The sequence below is a fragment of the Carassius carassius genome, chromosome 11 (genome assembly GCF_963082965.1).
Source record: "Carassius carassius chromosome 11, fCarCar2.1, whole genome shotgun sequence".
In the NCBI taxonomy this organism is placed as follows: domain Eukaryota; kingdom Metazoa; phylum Chordata; class Actinopteri; order Cypriniformes; family Cyprinidae; genus Carassius; species Carassius carassius.
In genome coordinates this window covers 4,294,849-4,314,021 of record NC_081765.1, presented here as the reverse complement: position 1 = coordinate 4,314,021, position 19,173 = coordinate 4,294,849, and the positions used below count along the sequence as shown (strand labels likewise).

Below are 19,173 nucleotides of genomic sequence, written 5' to 3'. Positions count from 1 at the left end.
TGGAAGTCTTGCTCCAAACTTTTGTGAATTCTGCACCATCCTATAAAGTCATGACATAAATAGGATCAAGAAAATGTATATGTGTTTGTATTTATATATATTAAACACAGCAATACATACTTGGAGAATGATGTTTCTTAGGATCTTAAGATTTGCTCCCAGTAATCTGCCAATGTCATTGGAGCAGGATCCATTGGCTCTTGAAGTCAGTAGATCACAGCTGTTTTTACTCGTGCGTGTGCACGCAGGGGGGTGCTGCGCGCATGAAGACGGGAGCGCGCACATAGGGGACGGCACTACTCACACCATTCAGATAAAATACACTGACTAACACAAAACTAAGCAGAATAATCTTCAGAAATGACATCGAAGTAAGTGTTGGGTGAAGTCAATTCTGTCTTTTTATATTCAGACTCGAATTCATATGATTTTTATCCAAACTACAACAGTTCCTACAACATTAACGAATATACTGCAGAACAGCTGCGTCTTTTGACTTACGTAACTTACATAAGTCAAATACAAGCAGATACATTATTTCATTTTACTATTATTATAATTAAAGCTGCGTTTTCATTAGACATTATTTGCTGCTAAGCTAACTGTTAACCGCTAACTTTTCCGTTGTTTACGAAAAATAATCACATCAAGCATTTGAAAAACTTGGCAAAATTATAAAACATGTTCGCATGAAAATCGTACAATTCCCTGCTTCTAGTAGTGATTTCTTTGCCTGCTTTGAAATTGTAATCAGCGTACAAAACCGCTCACATGTGTTTACAAAAACTTCCGGGTGTACGTCATCTGCAGGCGCATGTTTCCGGCTGGGATATGTAGTTTAATACTTCACATTAGTATGTAGTGTTGTCAAGTTTGTAATCTGAGTGATGAATCGATGTTCTCAGATGAGGGGGCTCTTGAAGCTGAGTGTCCGAGCTGTGAGCTGTGTTCCCCGCAGACCGTGCAGTGGAGGAAGACCCCCCGCACCGCTGGGAGCAAGAGTCCTCACCGACCCACGGGACATCTTTCAGCACAACATGTGGTAAAGACGACTGCCCTCAGCAGCTCTTAGTCTCATATCTAAGCATTATAGTTTTCAGTTGAGTTAAGACTTATGCACTAATTCAGTACAGTGAAATTCACATTCTGGATTTGCGAGCTCATATTACCTGAAAGACTCTATGTACCTATGTTGTTATAACAAGTGAAAAAGAAGTGTTTGATCTGTTAAGTGTAATTGATGTTGATTCTGTGCTCCAGGGATCATGTGCAGTGGACAGAGGAGGAGACCGAGGAAGCCCGGCAAAAAGCAGAGCAAAACTCTGAAGAGAAGATTCCTGTAGAAGAGCAATGTGAATGTTTAAAAACCCAACATTCATATACAGTGGGTAGAGAAAAGAATCAGCCCCCTTTAAAATGATCACATTTTTTTGCTTTGCAGTCTGATATGAAGACGTGCACTGTTTTTGTTTTATCTAGCTCAGTGGTTTTCAACCTGTGGTCCATTCTAGGGCTGTGCGATTAATAGAAATCGTCATAAAAATCACGATTTGAAAGCACAGTTTTCCGCGGCCCTGACCTCCCGCAGTATGCTATCTGATCCAATCAGAATGCAGGGCTCCTAGCGTGAGAACAGAACAGACTGGGCATATGCCTGTAACTCCAGGTTCACACTCCATCTGTGATGCGCCTTTTTTCCGAGCCCATGTTAACGGATTAGAGCGTTCACACTGCACGCGGTAAAAGGCTAGAAATAAAAACGTGCGAAAATAATTTATTTATAACACATGAGCATAGAGAGAGTTGTGAGTGCACAGGACGCAGTTTAAGTGAGAGGATACACGTTTTAAGTGTGCACACTCTCTCCGCGCAGAGCAGCGTGTATCTGAGCAATCTCGTCTGGTTTTGTGACAGCGCAAAGGAAATCTGCGTGCGAGCGGAGAGATTCGCGCTCGTGCATTATTTTAATGTGCTTTCGCGTTATATTTATGCACTCTCGCTGCTGACCGCATACACACACTGTATACACACTGCAAACACCTGAGGCACCGCTACAATTAATGAGCTCCAGTAGCGGTTTTAGGCACGGGCGAACCGGGCAGCCGCCCGGGGCGTCATTTTTTCGTGACCCATTGGGGGCGGCAGCACGAGCAGATTAAAAAAGAAAATCCTCTGCGTCGCGAAACGGTTTTTCATCATTTATATCATTTCACTGTGTGTGGAATTGGCAAATTGGTGCTCCCTGCAGCTGCCGGCGCCCCTGCTTGCTGAAAATGTACCATGCACAGAAGCTGTGTGTTGTGAGAGAAGTGTAAAAGGGGGCGGGGCGAGAGGCGCTGGCGACATTTCACCTCTGGGTCTCTCAAATTGAACGGACAGGGCGGGGGGGGGAATCCACACTATTAATATAATTAATAATAGGCTAAAATCAGTCACACACCTCGACTTTCTTCCGAATAACGCACATTTCATTCATAATGTTATAATACAGGCATATAGTTCCTGCAAATGAAACTAGGTAATACAAAACGATTATGCGGTCATCAAGGTGAATTGGTTTAGTCTTGACTTCTGGTCATGAGGTCGTGAGTGACAGTTGGGGGGATGGGAAATCTGTTGATTGTCGAGTGCCAAATAAACAGAGATGGAGAAGAAAAGGTCAAAGCCATCAGGTGCCCAATTTCGAAAAAAAAAAGAAAAGAAGAAGAGGAGAAACGAGCAAAAGATAAAGGTATGCAACTATGTTCTCTCTCTCTGTATGATTACAGTATCCATTTCATGAATGAAGGGCTAATGTTAATTGGTGGTGGGTATAACTCTTTGTTAGCCTTTTTGCTATGATGCTTGCTATGCTTATACAACAATAATTTGGTTTCAACTCAATCACGAGATCTAATTTATAATATTGTGCTTTGCAATAAAACTGTTACAAGTTCAGTTATCATTTCCATCATTTGGTTTAACGTTAGGCCCTGTAAATAACCAACGGCATTTTCAAATCTGTAGGTTAAAGACGAACATTTGCTGTTTATTTGCTACACAGTATGCTAAGTATAGTTTCCTAAGAATACAAGTCATAACTTAAAGTGTGTCATGCATAGAAATTGAGGCAGTAACCAAAGAGCTAATGGTTCCTCCATGAAAGTTAGATTAATATACAAATTTTGGTTGAAAAATATCCTGAAACCCAAAAAGTTTTTGGTGATAAAAAAATAAAATCCCATTGTTTTTGCCTATACATATAATTTAAAGTCATTTTATTTTTTAAACAATTGAGTCCCAGTGACCATAGCATAACATGAATAAAATATAATTTTTCAATAATTTTTTTACCATTTGTTTCTATGCTCTAAACAATGTGATGACATGGGGGGGGGGTAATATTTATTTATTACAATAAATAAATGTTTTTTTCCGGGTCTAGGAGGATATAGCGTGTAATGAAAGACATTTAGTGTGTAAGAGCATGTTTATGTAACCCTTCTATTATGTTTTGAGTCAATTTGACCCCAGGCTGTTTTAGCTTTATAAAACATTATCCCATGGTCTTTTGATTTCAAATGCAATTCAATTGCAATTTCAGGGGCACTTCTAAAATATTTTGGAGCATCCTCTGCCACTGGTCAGGATGAGCCAACAACCTCCCCCGCTACACAGGCCTCTTCTGGAATGGTCTCGACCCTTCAGGATGAGCCAACCACCTCCTCCGATACACATATGTCTCCTCAAATATCTGATATTGAGGATGAAGACCTCTTTGCCTCTACTTCTCCCCAGCATGAGCTTTCAGGTGTGCATATCGTGTGTGTGTGTGTGTGTAGGCTACAAGACAACTGGACAACTGCAATTTAATGTAATTTTAATATTTCTGCTCATTTATGAGTAGGACTATGTTTTTTCACTGCTATGTGTTTTGAGTAATATGCCAATATGCTGTCTGATAGAAATGCCTGGAGCTGAACCCCCACTGAGCCCCACTGGTGAGGATGAGCCTCTGTCAATCGACCCTGCTAACTGGCCCTCACATCTGACTGACAGGATTCGGACTGAGCTGGTTCACAGAGGACCAAGTAAGGTGCCACCTGGCTTTGTTTTCCGTATGAATGAGAGAGATGGGAGAAGTTGCCACCAACAATATTTTAAGAAGACATTAGTAAGTGGTGAAAAGATGGCAAGAAGTTGGCTGATTTATTCAATTAAGAACAACAGCCTCTTTTGCTTCTGCTGCAAATTGTTTTCCAAGAGGAACATCAATTTAACAAGTGCAGGAATGGCAAATTGGAAACATGCAAGCAATTATCTCACATCACATGAAAACAGTACAGAACACCTCAATTGCATGAAAGCATGGAAGGAACTGTCAATGAGGTTAAAAAGTGGGACAACTATTGATAAGCAGGAGAAGGCACTTCTGGAGGCTGAAAGGGTGAGATGGAGAGCAGTGCTGACACATCTCACTGCTATCGTGCAGTCACTGGTTATTCGAAATTACTCGTTCACACAGAAACACTGTTCACACCATCAAATGGGAACTTCCTCAAAGAGGTCGAACTTATGGCCAGGTTTGATCCCATCATGAAAGATCACCTTAACCGTGTCGAAAGAGGAACAGCAAGTCATAACAGCTACCTAGGTCATCATGTGCAGAATGAGCTGATTGATTTGTTGAGCAGCAAAATCATATCTGCTATAGTGGATGACATCAAGCAGGCAAAGTTTTTTTCAATAATTTTGGATTGCACCCCAGATATAAGCCACACAGAACAGTTGTCAGTGGTCATTAGATGGTGTCACTGATGGAGAAGCCCAAATATTCGTAATATTTTTTGTTGATAATATTGTTGCTCTCTGCTTTTGTTATTTTTTATATATCTGATTGTATATATTTTTGGCATATTAATATAGTGTATATTTATTTAAGTTCTGATAACTTATACTCATATTTTGTGCAGAATGGTGTTCATTGTCCTTTGGCAATGTTGGAGGTGGAAATTGTGCACCTTAAAAAGTGTGTTTGCTGTTTAAATGGCAATAGTTAAAAAAATTACCACTTATGTTGTTATAATAAAATATAACTGTTTGTGCAGAACTTTGTTTATTTTTGTGTGTGGGGGGGGTGTTTGGGGGGGCTGGGGGGGGTCTCGCCCAGGGTGTATTTCAATGTAGAACCGCCACTGATGAGCTCTATGAACAATGCATGGCAAAAAAGAAAAAAAAAGTCCTTGGACACGGGATTTATTTATTTATATATATTTTTGCCATAAGTCTATACATTTTGTTACATCTTTACTATAGTGATAATTTTGACTTATGTCTGTTCTATAGACGTTACAATTTTTTGATAAAGGTTTTCTTTTGGAAATATGTTTCAAATTATTCCTGAATGCATTTATGACTGTAAAAGCATATCTGTGTGTATCACAATCGCAAAATTGATCAAAGAAATCGCGATAGTTTTTTTTTTTTGTCCATATCGCACAGCCCTAGTTCATTCAATAAATACAGTTAACAAGCTAGCTTCTGAGTACTAAGTTATTTACCCAACAATAGTGGGGTCAGTTAATTCTTTGAAGTGGGCCGCGCAAACATATGTGTGTGGTTGTGTGGGCCGCGAGCTGAAAAAGGTTGGGAACCACGGATCTAGCTGTATTTAATCAGTGCAACTTATGACATCCAAGTGAAAGACCAACATGTCAGAAAAAAAAAAATATAATAACCACGATTCTTCATTTCAGGCTGCAAAGCAACGATTATGTGATTATTTTAAAAGGGGTTGATTCTTTTAAGTACAGGCGCATCTCAATAAATTAGAATGTTGTGGAAAAGTTATTTATTTCAGTAATTCAACTCAAAAAGTCTTTGGTTCTTTAAATTTGGATGATTTTGGCTCACATTTAACAAAAACCCACCAATTCGAATCTCAACAAATTAGAATACTTCATAAGACCAATTTAAAAAAAATGTGCTCAATACTTGGTAGGGGCTCCTTTTCCTTTAATTACTGCCTCAATTCAGCGTGGCATGGAGGTGATCAGTTTGTGGCACTGCTGAGATGGTCTGGAAACCCAGGTTTCTTTGACAGTGGCCTTCAAATCATCTGCTTTATTTGGTCTCTTGTTTCTCATCTTCTTCTTGTCAATAGCCCATAGATTCTCTCTGGGGTTCAGGTCTGGTGAGTTTGCTGGCCAGTCAAGCACACCAACACCATGGTCATTTAACCAACTTTTGGTGCTTTTGGCAGTGTGAGCAGGAGCCAAATCCTGCTGGAAAATGAAAGCAATGAAGCAGCTTCAAAAAGCTGGTCAGCAGAAGGAAGCATGAAGTGCTCCAAAATGTCTTTGTAAACAGGTGCAGTGACTTTAGTTTTTCAAAAAACACAATGAACCAACACAAGCAGATGACATTGCACCCCGAATCATCACAGACTGTGGAAACTTAACACTGGACTTCAAGCAACTTGGGCTAAGAGCTTCTCCACCCTTCCTCCAGACTCTGGGACATTGGTTTCTAAATGAAATACAAAACTTGCTCTCATCTGAAAAGAGGACTTTGGACCTAAGGCAACAGTCCAGTTCTTCTTCTCCTTAGTCCAGGTAAGATGCCTCTGACGTTGTCTGTGGTACAGGAGTGGCTTAACAAGAGGAATATGACAACTGTAGCCAAATTCCTTGACATGTCTGTGTATGGAGGCTCTTGATGCCTTGACCCCAGCCTTGGTCCATTCCTTGTGAAGTTCACTCAAATTCTTGAATTGCTTTTGCTTGTCAATCCTCATAAGGCTGCGGTTCTCTGCGGTTGTGCACTATTTCCTTCCACTCAACTTTCTGTTAACATGCTTGGATACAGCACTCTGTGAACAGCTTCTTTAGCAATGAATGTTTGTGGCTTACCCTCCTTGTGAAGAGTGTCAATTGACGTCTTCTGGACAACTGTCAGATCATCAGTCTTCCTCATGATTGTGTAGCCTAGTGAACCAAACTGAGACCATTTTGAAGGCTCAGGAAACCTTTGCAGGTGTTTTGAGTTGATTAGCTGATTGGCATGTCAACATTAATCTAATTTGTGTTGGGTTTTTGTTAAATGTGAGTCAAAATCATTCCAATTAAAAGAACCAAAGACTTAAACTACTTCAGTCTGTGTGCATTGAATTTATTTAATACATGAGTTTCACAATTTGGGTTGAATTACTGAAATAAATGAACTTTTCCACAACATTCTAATTTATTGAGATGCATCTGTATGTGTTAAAACATGCCACCTATTAATGGTTGCCAGCTTGTTTGATGGCTTGTTGTTTTCTCTCCCACCAGCCAAATATTACCGAGAAGCTCATAAATATTGGGACCGATTTTATGAGATGCACCAGAGGAAGTTCTTCAGAAACCGAACTTGGCTCTTCACTGAGTTCCCAGAGCTTCTCCCTCCAGACGCCGCAGACTTGTGCCGCCCGGAGCAGGAGCAGGACTTGTGCTCAGAGTCTGGGAGCAGAGAAAAGCAGCAGCTCTGCGGTTCCTGTACATTAACCAGTCATATGGACACATTCCCTGGACAGCATGCTGCCTTCAGGATACTAGAGGTATTACAGCCTCCGTTCAATCACTCAAGAACTATTTATTTATTGAAGATATACATAATAATTTGTGGTGTGTTAAATCATTTAGGTTTGAGATTCTGAGATTTTGATCTGTGTGTTTTATGCAGGTGGGCTGTGGTGCAGGTAACAGTGTGTTTCCCATCATCAGCACCATCAGGTGAGAGCGTCATGTTCACTTGTGTGGAAAACAAAACCTCATTTCCTCAGAAGAAAAATCTAATTTTTAGTGCTTGGAGAAATTCTGTAGAAGTTTGTATGTAGAAGCATAAACTATTCAAACATTTGGGGTCAGTAAAGTAAACGGAGGAGCGAGAGGGTCTTACAAAACATGCAGAATTGATGCGCTACATGTAAACAATACTCTTTGTTGTATTGTCCTGTCCAAGTTCCTTTGGAATTCTGCAGGGTTTTCCGTTAGTGGGCGGAGCTAATGTGCAAACCACAATCTCATTGGCTGGCAGTCAGCTATTATCATCCCTGTTTTGATTTCAGCGAATCAGTTTGAGGCAGACAAAGTGATTAATATTCATGAATCCAGCAGCTTGTTAATTCTGGGTGCATTTTATATTGTTCTCATAAGTAGAATTTGTATTACAATAATAACACTCTCATTTTTATTATTATCTTATTAGTATTATTGTTAGGTTTTTCAAATTTTTTATATATATACATGTTTGGCGGGTAAACAAAAAACGTATTAGCCAATGGTGATTCAATTCCCAAGGTCCATAGAAGGTTGTATAAAGTTTTCAGTTAAGGAGATGAAAATCAGTTATTGGGAGTAGCATGTAAGCAGGTGTATTTGTGTGTCTGTAGGGGCAGTAAGGCGTTTCTGTACTGCTGTGACTTCTCATCTCAAGCGATTGAGCTCATCCAGGTGAGTGACAGTCACATGTCTCTGCTCCTCAGTGCCACCTTTACATCACACAGAGCCCACACACATCCCAGATTTACATTAGCCAAAGCCTTTGAGAATGGATGAAGATGGGGAGGGCAACATATCCTGTTCTCCATTCATATTAATGACAGCTGATCAGTCTTGTGTGAGTTTGGCTCTGTCTCCTGGTGCTTGATGCTTTTTGATATGCAGAGACCTTCATCAAATGCCAACAGAAGGACATATTGAATGGTGGGGTCGTGGCATCCACAGCGTGCCCAATTGCATTTCTATTGCAACTGCATAGGCTTGATTTACTATAAAAACTTGTTCTACTTTCAAAAACTGTTCTCGTTAACTAACATTTTTACATTTTGTGAAGAAAATTTAGTTTGCCTGTGCAAAAGTCACAACCATGTTGTTTGAGTGTCGGTCTAAGCCGTGTGTGTGTGTGTGTGTGTGTGTGTGTGTGTGTGTGTGTATAGATAGATAGATAGATAGATATACTGTTCTTGAATTTCACAGTTTCCACAAAAAATATTAAGTTTTTAACACTGATAATAATAAGAAGAAATGTGTCTTGAACACTGGAGTAATGGCAGGAATGAAGTAGTCTTTAAAATATATTCAAAAAGAAAATTATTTATTTTTATTGTAATAATATTTCACAAAATTACTGATTCACTATATTTTTTATTAATTATATGTAGCCAAACTTTTTTTTTGTTAAAACAAGTTAGTAAACAGCATTTCTCAATGCTTAAAGATATGTAATTGATGATATATATACAATATCTGAAGTACTACTGTATATTTAATGGTAGTACTGAATTTAATTAATGCTAGTTATAATTTTAATAAAATTTTTAATAGGCTTCATTTATATGCTTTTTTTATCCAAAATGAATAATTATTAATAGTAATTTTATTTAGTGTATTTAATTAAAGCAATTCCCATGTCATTTGTGTAATTAAAGTGTCAACAGCTTTCGTATTAAAATAAATGGCACTCATATTATTTGTTAATTGTATTAGTGTGATTAAATGTCTGCAGTGTTATTCCATGAAGGCTAAATCTCAAATTCTTGACAAACACTGCAGTCATTTGAGGAGTGTGTGTGTTTTCGGCTTGCAGGAGCACCCAGACTATGACCCTGCAGTGTGTCATGCATTTGTGCGGGACATTTGTGACACGACGTCCCCATTTCCCTTCCCCCACGAGAGTCTGGACATTATTCTGGTGGTCTTTGTGCTCTCTGCCATCCACCCAGCACGGTAATAAAGGTCACACACACATTCATCATCTGAACACACTTACCCAGCATGCACCTGACATTATAGTCAGTTTATTTGACATGTGTCCTCGCTTACAGCAGTCGTTCCCACTTTATGCTGCTGTCCTTCACTCAAATCTACCTATTATTACCTAATATTTAGAAGTGTGATTATACACCCTTACCATCAGGAAAGTTCGTAGGTTTATGTTAAAACATGAAGTTCATTCTTAGGCTCATTTCTCTTGTATTCAGTGGATATAATTGGATATGATTGTTATATCAGGACCAACAATGTGGCTTCAGAAGTAATGTAAGATATCCTCAAACATAAACATGATCTTGACAGCTCTTTAGCAGTGTTATGGAAAACTGAGTGTCTGAGATGGTCAGTTTACATATTTTGCCACAGCTCTGGAGTATTTATGATTTGTTTTCCGTGTGAAATAAGAGCAAATGTGAAGCCCTTGAATAAGCTCAGATCGTCTGCACTTGTACTAACAGAACCACAGACCAGCATCTCGTCTCTTTTGTTCGTATTAGCCTCTCTTCTTACTTTGACATGTTTTGAACTAATGTTTCCACCATTGTTTCCTCGTCAGATTCACAGATACATCATTCAGTTTGATCCATTCCTTCAATTGTTCAATACTGAATCCGGAGTGCTTGTTTGAGTTATTTATACACTACACTTATTAGTTACCATGGGCGGAAGAATCTGGATCAAGTTTACTTGGTGATAGCTTATGGATGATATATATATATATATAAGAGTTTGGGTCAAGACACAATAAATCCATTTATATTAATTTGAGTAAAAAGTGTTTTCTTTACCAAGAGAGTGACGACGAAAACCACTATTTTCTGTTTCAAAGTTTCACATAGCATCTTAAGGATATAATAACATAAACAATTTAAATCAAGATTCTGATTTTCAAAGATTTATTATTAAATTTTATTATTTTTTCCCCCCAAAATACAATAAATCCATGAGACTTTTTATTATTATTTTATTTATTTCTTTGAATCATTATAAAAGTTATTTTTTCATACTGAAAATACATAGTAAGTTGATCCACATGTGACAGGCTCTGAACTTGGTCAGTACTAATCTTATATATATATATATATATATATATATATATATATATCAGAGGTGGAAAGAGTACAAAAATATTCTACTCAAGTAAAAGTACCATTACATTAATGTAATTTTACTTAAGTACAAGTAAAAGTACCAGACTAAAATTCTACTCAAGTAAAAAGTAGCTAATTTAAAATGTACTCAGAGTAAAAATTGCTTAGTTACATTTTAACAGTGGGAGCGAGGCAAAAATGGGACAGGGGCCTATTAATCTCAAACTCATTGTTTTTAATTAAAGGAATCAGTTATTTAGAATAATAAGACATTTGGACTGTTTCCAGGCAAATCAGTATCAACAAACCCATCGTTTCAATATAGAGGAAACACATAAAATGTTGAATACTCATTTGAAATTATAAGAAATTAATTATTAAGAAAAAATCTAAGTATACGTGAAATTAAAATGGCCAGTGTGTGTCAGTAAGTCGCTTTTAATAGTTGAGTCATTGCGATTGAACCAATCATTTAAACAGTTGATTCATTCAGGCACTAAACAGAAACACAAAACTGTTTGGAATTATTTTTTGATGTAGAAATAGAGCAGAAACAGGCGATATGGTATCTAAAACGCAAGTCTCTTAATTAACTTGGTTACTGAACTGTTGTAAAAAAAAAAAAAAAAAATTCTATATGTAATCATGTTGATTTTTGGAGGAAAAAACTGCGTTCTTTAAGTGATATTGATTTACTATATGAAATTATACAAATATATACATTTTCTCCCCATATTTTCAATTTTGTAATCATTCTAAATGCATTTTAGCAGACTGAATCACACATTTAATGATGTGAATCGCACATCATTAAAACAACAATTTATGATACTATCGCAGACGATATATATCAGTACACTCCGCATCACTGTCGTTTTGGCTAATTTGTGCAAAGCCTCTTGCTAAAATGTCAAAGCTTCATTTTAACCACCTATGCAACGATGCAACTATTACGCTTACATCTACATGCTTGCGAAGGGTTGCTGTCTTGTCGAGATCTTACAAGCTGCTAGTTTGGTCTCCCTAGGTAAACATGGCTAACACTCAATAATAGAGCATAAATATGGCCAGGGGTTTACTTAATTTTCTTCATTATTATTTTTTTTTACTCCATAAATAATGTTTTAAAATGTAGCGAAGTGCAGTACTTCAAACTAAATATGCTTAAGTAAAAGTAAAATTACAGATTTATGTGTATATATTACGTTTTATATATATATGAGAGATTCACATGTGATTTATCATGCAGCCCTAGGTTTTGTTTGTTGATCACAAAGTACAAAGTAGATGAGGAAAACTAGGATGCCTGGTGTATTCAGAGCACTGGCATTACTGTCTGGAGTGTGTGGAATGATGCGCTGTGATTGGTTGAGCCGATATATCACGTTCTGCAGAGAAAGGAGACTGGCGTTTGTCACTGTTTGGGGAAAAAAAGGGTGAAAATTTGACCTAATAACTCGTATCGGTTATTAGAATAAATAATATATGTATAATAAATCGGATATCGGATTAGGCATAACATTTTAATTGGACTTTTCAATACCAACCAGATACTATACTGATTTTGGCGGAAACTCAATAAAAAAAACACACAAAAAAACCAAAGGTGTTTATCGCGTTTTGAAACTAAACTCTTCATATATATATATATATATACGATATAGAGCCTTATAGCATCTCTGTTATTTATAAAATATGAATCTGTTTAAAACCCCTCTAAGCGTTCTGGTTTCCTTCAGCAGAGCTCAAGATGTGGTGACGTCTTTGGCTGGATTCCTGAAGCAGGGAGGAATCATGCTGTTCAGAGACTATGGCAGATATGATCTGGCACAACTTAGATTTAAAAAAGGTGACTGTCTCTTGATCCATCTTGATCTGGGTCAGTCTTTTCACTTAATTAGTCACATGTCAGCTGTGAAACCCTAGATACAGAGACCCTTATTTGTGTATTCTGTTTAAAATACATGTAAAATTACATGGTATAAGTGCGTACAGTATACTTTTATTTTTCTCTCTCACACTCAGAATTGATGATAGAGTCACATTAGCATGTTGTTTCTTGTGCCTCTTCATGCCTCAGAAAACACCAGATTAATTATTTTTATTTTAATCTCATGACAGTCCTAATATTGTGTTCTATTGAAACTTGATTGGTCTACTCTTTATAACCATGCACGAACACTTCCTACAGGTCAGTGTTTGTCTGAAAACTTCTACACGCGTCAGGATGGAACCTGTGTGTATTTCTTCACTAAAGGTAGAACCGTTTAAGCAGAATTTTGGATGTTGTTGTTAAATTCCTTCCATATTGTTTTTGAATTCCATCCCATTTTTGGCTCGCATAAACACCTGCTATTCAAGCTGCACATCCCGATCTCTTTGCAGATGAGGTTCATCATTTGTTTTCTAATGCTGGTCTGGAGGAGCTTCAGAATCTGGAAGACAGAAGACTGCAGGTAAACAGAGGAAAGAAGGTGGTGATGCACAGAGTCTGGATACAAAGCAAATACAGGAAGCCTTACCTGATTCCTGACTGAGCTCTCAAAGAACTGGGCTGAAGGCCTTAACTTGAACACAAAGTCCTTTCAACATTTTATGTGATAGACTTCAACTATAGCAAATGATGAAGATAACATTGGTATGTGCCACAATTAGTGTTTTATAGGTTTCAGTAAATTGCAATGAATGCATTGTCTTGTATTGCATTTTTAGGTAGTTGAGTGAATTAACATTATTGGAGTCTTGAAAGTTAACAGTGGTTCTTCTAAAAGTCATTTTAGAGTTTAATTAAAGAAACAGAGATAATATTTAGTGCTGGGCAACGATTACCTTTACATAATCTACAGGTCCTTCTCAAAAAATTAGCATATTGTGATAAAGTTCATTATTTTCCATAATGTAATGATAAAAATTTTACTTTCATATATTTTAGATTCATTGCACACCAACTGAAATATTTCAGGTCTTTTATTGTTTTAATACTGATGATTTTGGCATACAGCTCATGAAAACCCAAAATGCCTATCTCAAAAAATTTGCATATTTCATCCGACCAATAAAAGAAAAGTGTTTTTAATACAAAGAAAGTCAACCTTCAAATAATTATGTTCAGTTATGCACTCAATACTTGGTCGGGAATCCTTTTGCAGAAATGACTGCTTCAATGCGGCGTGGCATGGAGGCAATCAGCCTGTGGCACTGCTGAGGTGTTATGGAGGCCCAGGATGCTTCGATAGCAGCCTTAAGCTCATCCAGAGTGTTGGGTCTTGCGTCTCTCAACTTTCTCTTCACAATATCCCACAGATTCTCTATGGGGTTCAGGTCAGGAGAGTTGGCAGGCCAATTGAGCACAGTAATACCATGGTCAGTAAACCATTTTCCAGTGGTTTTGGCACTGTGAGCAGGTGCCAGGTCGTGCTGAAAAACAAAATCTTCATCTCCATAAAGCTTTTCAGCAGATGGAAGCATGAAGTGCTCCAAAATCTCCTGATAGCTAGCTGCATTGACCCTGCTCTTGATAAAACACAGTGGACCAACACCAGCAGCTGGCATGGCACCGCAGACCATCACTGACTGTGGGTACTTGACACTGGACTTCAGGTATTTTGACATTTCCTTCTCCCCAGTCTTCCTCCAGACTCTGGCACCTTGATTTCCGAATGACATGCAAAATTTGTCCAAAAGTCCAGTGCTGCTTCTCTGTAGCCCAGGTCAGGCGCTTCTGCCGCTGTTTCTGGTTCAAAAGTGGCTTGACCTGGGGAATGGCGGCACCTGTAGCTCATTTCCTGCACACGCTGTGCACGGTGGCTCTGGATGTTTCTACTCCAGACTCAGTCCACTGCTTCCGCAGGTCCCCCAAGGTCTGGAATCGGTCCTTCTCCACAATCTTCCTCAGGGTCCGGTCACCTCTTCTCGTTGTGCAGCGTTTTTTGCCACACTTTTTCCTTCCCACAGACTTCCCACTGAGGTGCCTTGATACAGCACTCTGGAAACAGCCTGTTCGTTCAGAAATGTCTTTCTGTGTCTTACCCTCTCGCTTGAGGGTGTCAATGATGGCCTTCTGGTCAGCAGTCTTACCCATGATTGCAGTTTTGAGTAATGAACCAGGCTGGGAGTTTTTAAAAGCCTCAGGAATCTTTTGCAGGTGTTTAGAGTTAATTAGTTGATTCAGATGATTAGGTTAATAGCTCGTTTAGAGAACCTTTTCATGATATGCTAATTTTTTGAGACAGGAATTTTGGGTTTTCATGAGCTGTATGCCAAAATCATCAGTATTAAAACAATAAAAGACCTGAAATATTTCAGTTGGTGTGCAATGAATCTAAAATATATGAAAGTTTAATTTTAATCATTACATTATGGAATAATGAACTTTATCACAATATGCTAATTTTTTGAGAAGGACCTGTATGTGTGTGTACTGTGTATACATATTATGTAAATGTGTATACACACACATACAGTATATATTTTGAAAATATTTATGTGTGTGTGTGTGTGTATATATAATATATATGTATAATATATAATGTTTTTGATTGCTTTCACTGTCCTCATCTGTAAGTCGCTTTGGATAAAAGCGTCTGCTAAATGAATAAATGTAAATGGTATGCAAATATATGTGTGTGTGTGTGTGTGTGTGTGTTTAATGAGAAATATACACAGTACACACTCAAACATTATGTAAACTTTGTCCATCACTAATAATATTACTTAATCATTAAAAATGTATTTTCTTTCTTATTTTAAGATTATTTTGTGTACTGCTATATTCTTGTGGTATTCATCAGAACAAAATATGTGAACTGTCCATCCTCACAAAAAGGCCAGTTCAGTCACAGAAGATTTTATGATGCTTGTTCTTCAAACATGTATTTGCTCAGGTTTTTATTGAATGGTTTGTGATGTGGTATATTTATGTTTTTATGTGTAATGTTTTACATGTTTGCAGTGGTAAATTGATTTTTCAAGAAATAAATTTGTAAAAAAGAAAAACGTTTATTGGACATTTATTTCACAAATATACTCCACAGTCATAAGGATTATAAGAGGTGTATCTTATGCACAGTACAAGTCATTGTATTTATAAATTACATTGCATGAGATTGCATGGGAATTAATTAATTTATATATATATATATATATATATATATATATATATATATATATATATATATATATATGTTTTCTGATAGAGCGATAGAAAATACAGTTTGTACAGAATAAAAACCATTACGCCTATGGAGAGTCCCCACAATGACAGTGAACCAGACTGTGTGTGTGTGTGTGATGGTAATGATGTGTACTGAAAGGAAAGTAATTTCTGAGTGGCTCCCGAAGGCTCCCATCATCTCATTGTGATGTGACGAGTGTGAAGTATCGCGATAGTGTCTGAAGAGAGCAGCTTAATGCCTTGAGTTCATCTCTATCCTCTCCAGCAGCAGCTTCAGACGCACTGCAGAGGGCGATGAAGGTTTGTGTGTCTGTCCCATATGTTGACAACCCCTCCTCCCCCGATGAAATACACAATCATCCTTCACTTAGCCTCCCACAGTTCGTGTGATGTGGACAGCTGACTGATGTTCGTCTCTGTGGGTCTCTGAAGCGGCTGGATGAGTGCGCAGAGGAGCAGTGGAAGTTCGGAGGGGGCGCCATCGTCCTCTCTCACAGCAGCCAAAGAGGGTAAATTGGGCTCGATTCATCCTCAGATGTGTCTAGCTTCGGACACTAGAAGCGCTTTGGTGGAAGGTTCCTCCAGCTGAGATAAAAGCAGGTTAGAAACACTCGACCGACTTGGGTTGCGAGTTACAATACGAGGTTAGCTTTCTAGCTAATCTGCTAGCTCGGTATCGGCTCACAGTATGTTAGCACTTTAGCTTTTAGCGTGGTGTTTTTTTGGGTAGTTAGCCGCCTAGCGTGTGCTGTCAAAACTAATATAAATAGCATCTGACTGGCTAACGTGCTAGCGTTTTAGCTTCTCTGCTGGTTAGCATGGACATCTAATTCAGTTGAGACTAGCGTCTTAGCATTTTAGCTCTGGGCTAATTAGCATCCTTAGCTCGTACTGTACTACAGTGCAACCGCTCAGTGCGAGCTCCAACAAGTCAAAAATAAGAAACGAAGAGAAAGTCAAACTGATAATTCACTGTTTTAGAGCATGTGTGCGATACTTGCTATCGCGTTTGGAGACTGCAATGGCGCTTTTGAGGGAAGATATGAGGTTTCAGTGACTTGGAGACTCACGCTCCACGTTTGGTTTCTTAGCGTGCGTTTTATTAACTTTTCCACTTGTTAACTGTGTCTGGACACTAGATTTGTGTTGCAGTGGATGTTTGCGTGCACACACATGTATGTTAAAGCATTTGTTGCATCTATCAAACACACACAGAGTCACACTGAGGTGTTATTATTATAACAGTTTGGGCTTGGTCTTGCTGTAATGGATGTATATTTGGCACTGTGCCCGTTTTAAGGTGTCGTCCACTTCCACACGTATGGCATTTGGGATATTATTGGAGTTGCTGGCCAGTTGTCAACTTGTGTCAGTGCACACAACTGATCTTTCACCCTGTCACGAGCATCACATCCTAACACTAATGTGTGTGTCTGTCAACATGCCTGAAGAGGAGATCATCTAGCTGTACTCTCTCCGTGCTGTTACTTCTGCATGTGTTGTTTTCATTACAAAGAGACCAAAGATAAGTGATATTCCCCCAGGGAGAGGTTTAACTGCAAGAATAGAGATGGCAAACAAGCACTGTGGTGAATATCAGAGAACATGAAGAGCCGATGATTCAATTATTACACACTAAGCTAATATTTATAGATTTTTATTGACATATATGTATATATATGTATGTGTGTGTGTGTGTCTGTAATAATAAATAAAACATATAAATGATTATAAGTCAATTAAACACACACACAGCACTGTAAAACGTATGGCATAAAGCCCAGAGTAGGTGCGTTTGATTGACAGCATAAGTCCGTGTCAGAAACAGGTGGACGCTGTGTCTGTGAGGAGCAGAGCTGAAATGACATCCCTGTATTGTAAGGGTTCACCCGGGTGCGTGTGCAGGGGCCGAGAGCAGGAGACCCGTGCAAAATGTCAAAAAAAAGATGCTTCTTCACCAGAGAGTGTGTAAAGGACAAAGAGCAAGAGAGTATTACAGTAACTCTCCTAGAGCCGTCCTTTACACAGTTTTGTGTTTGAATTGTTATTTTTGGTCTTAGAGATGTGGGAAGGTCATTTATCAAGTCTGGGTGATGCTATTAAGCTGTATCTGCCAGATGTGTTGTTTTTGAAGTATAACTGGATTATTTAGCACTCTTGAAACCCATCCAGTGAGTCTGAGGCTGCTCAGAATAGCCTCACCGTCTCCATTACGAACTCTAATGATGAAGCTCCCCTGCGGTCCTGTCTGTGTCCTGGCCTGATAACTCCTCTGATCTTTGCACTGCCATTTTGTGTCAGTGGGAATGTGCTGGGCATCCATGTTGGCTCTTGGTCCTCCAGAGAGAGAGGGATAAGCCTGGTTAAAAGACTGCAGCAGACACTGCGCTGCCAGAGAGTTTCATTCAGTCTCTGTCTGCTACAGGAAACTGCTCACTCGCTGCTTTTATAGTCCTGTTCACTACACAATATGTGTTTAACAGTAACACACAATTCACAGCTGAAGTGCAGATCTGCTTAATAGTGATTCGGATCAGGTTTTCTGTGTTTTCGCATCCATAGCATGCACTTTGATAGGAAAGGATGGTGAATATGAAAACGGAAAAAGGCATGCAAAAATGTAGGTGTGCAAAGATCTTTAATCTTTGTTCTTATTCAGTCGTTTCTGGTAGACCAACAGTGTTTTACAAATACTTTTAGGGGTAAGACCCTGGGCTAGACGTCTCTCTAGACTTTCCAAGCTGTAGGGGTGTCTGATTAAACGTACGTTCCTGTTGATCCTAATTGTGTTGTTAGTGTGAGCGTTGAATCCTGTTGACATTTTGTTGATAAAAATTATAGAAAATACTAATTATGCAGCTGGTTTATGAGCCAAAACTTTGCTAGATTGCTAGAAAGTTACTAGCTGGCAAGTTTGATCAAGGTCGGAGCAAAACTTTGCAGGAAAGTGTATCTTGAGGCCCAGAGTTGAGGACCTTCAATTCAGTTCAATTCAATTCAAATATAAGGTGTATATTTGAAGGGATTATAATTCTGATTCAGCCATCAGTCTGATTATTAGGGCTGGGTTTTGACACAAATTTCATGATTCGATTCAATTCGATTCAGTATTTATTAT

General features: G+C 38.4%; 3 protein-coding genes across 7 annotated transcripts in view; 2 read left to right on the top strand and 1 right to left on the bottom strand.

The window, feature by feature from the left end:
- Positions 1-946, bottom strand: part of dcaf17 (ddb1 and cul4 associated factor 17) — a 12,487-nt gene extending 11,541 nt beyond the window's left edge. Inside the window, exons 1-2 of the mRNA XM_059561409.1 lie at positions 121-946; positions 1-40 (exon numbers count right to left, since the gene is read on the bottom strand). The exon at positions 1-40 is cut by the window's left edge and continues 64 nt beyond it. Of these exons, the coding sequence (XP_059417392.1) occupies positions 1-40; positions 121-285 (205 nt within the window). The 5' untranslated portion in view covers positions 286-946. The remainder of the gene's footprint in view (positions 41-120) is intronic.
- mettl8 (methyltransferase 8, methylcytidine) lies at positions 244-13,719 on the top strand. 3 transcript variants are annotated; one of them, XM_059561415.1, is made up of 10 exons: positions 244-371; positions 906-1,042; positions 1,261-1,352; positions 7,311-7,576; positions 7,702-7,751; positions 8,411-8,471; positions 9,607-9,746; positions 12,622-12,731; positions 13,074-13,139; positions 13,268-13,719. In XM_059561415.1, exons 2-10 carry the CDS (start codon positions 906-908, stop codon positions 13,417-13,419), a joined length of 1,074 nt encoding a protein of 357 aa, XP_059417398.1. In that variant the 5' UTR covers positions 244-371; the 3' UTR covers positions 13,420-13,719. The 3 variants fall into 3 exon arrangements, with proteins under 3 accessions (XP_059417398.1, XP_059417397.1, XP_059417396.1); XM_059561414.1 differs by lacking the exon at positions 244-371 and having other exon boundaries at positions 888-1,042; positions 12,625-12,731; XM_059561413.1 differs by lacking the exon at positions 244-371 and having other exon boundaries at positions 888-1,042.
- Positions 13,720-16,309: 2,590 nt separating this feature from the next.
- tlk1a (tousled-like kinase 1a) overlaps positions 16,310-19,173 on the top strand; it is a 32,991-nt gene continuing 30,127 nt past the window's right edge. Inside the window, exon 1 of one of the 3 annotated variants that reach the window (XM_059561402.1) lies at positions 16,310-16,564. In XM_059561402.1, coding sequence (XP_059417385.1) covers positions 16,495-16,564 — 70 coding nt within the window. In that variant the 5' untranslated portion in view covers positions 16,310-16,494. Of the gene's footprint in view, positions 16,656-19,173 lie in introns of all 3 variants that reach the window. The other 2 variants (XM_059561401.1, XM_059561403.1) reach the window with 2 other exon arrangements.

Bases quoted from the DNA above. Each gene is read 5' to 3' on its own strand.
- mettl8 (XM_059561413.1), top strand. From the start codon at position 888: ATGAATCGATGTTCTCAGATGAGGGGGCTCTTGAAGCTGAGTGTCCGA. The intron at 9,747-12,621 runs GTAATAAAGGTC...GGTTTCCTTCAG, and splicing joins TCTGCCATCCACCCAGCACG to CAGAGCTCAAGATGTGGTGA. The intron at 12,732-13,073 runs GTGACTGTCTCT...CACTTCCTACAG, and splicing joins ACAACTTAGATTTAAAAAAG to GTCAGTGTTTGTCTGAAAAC.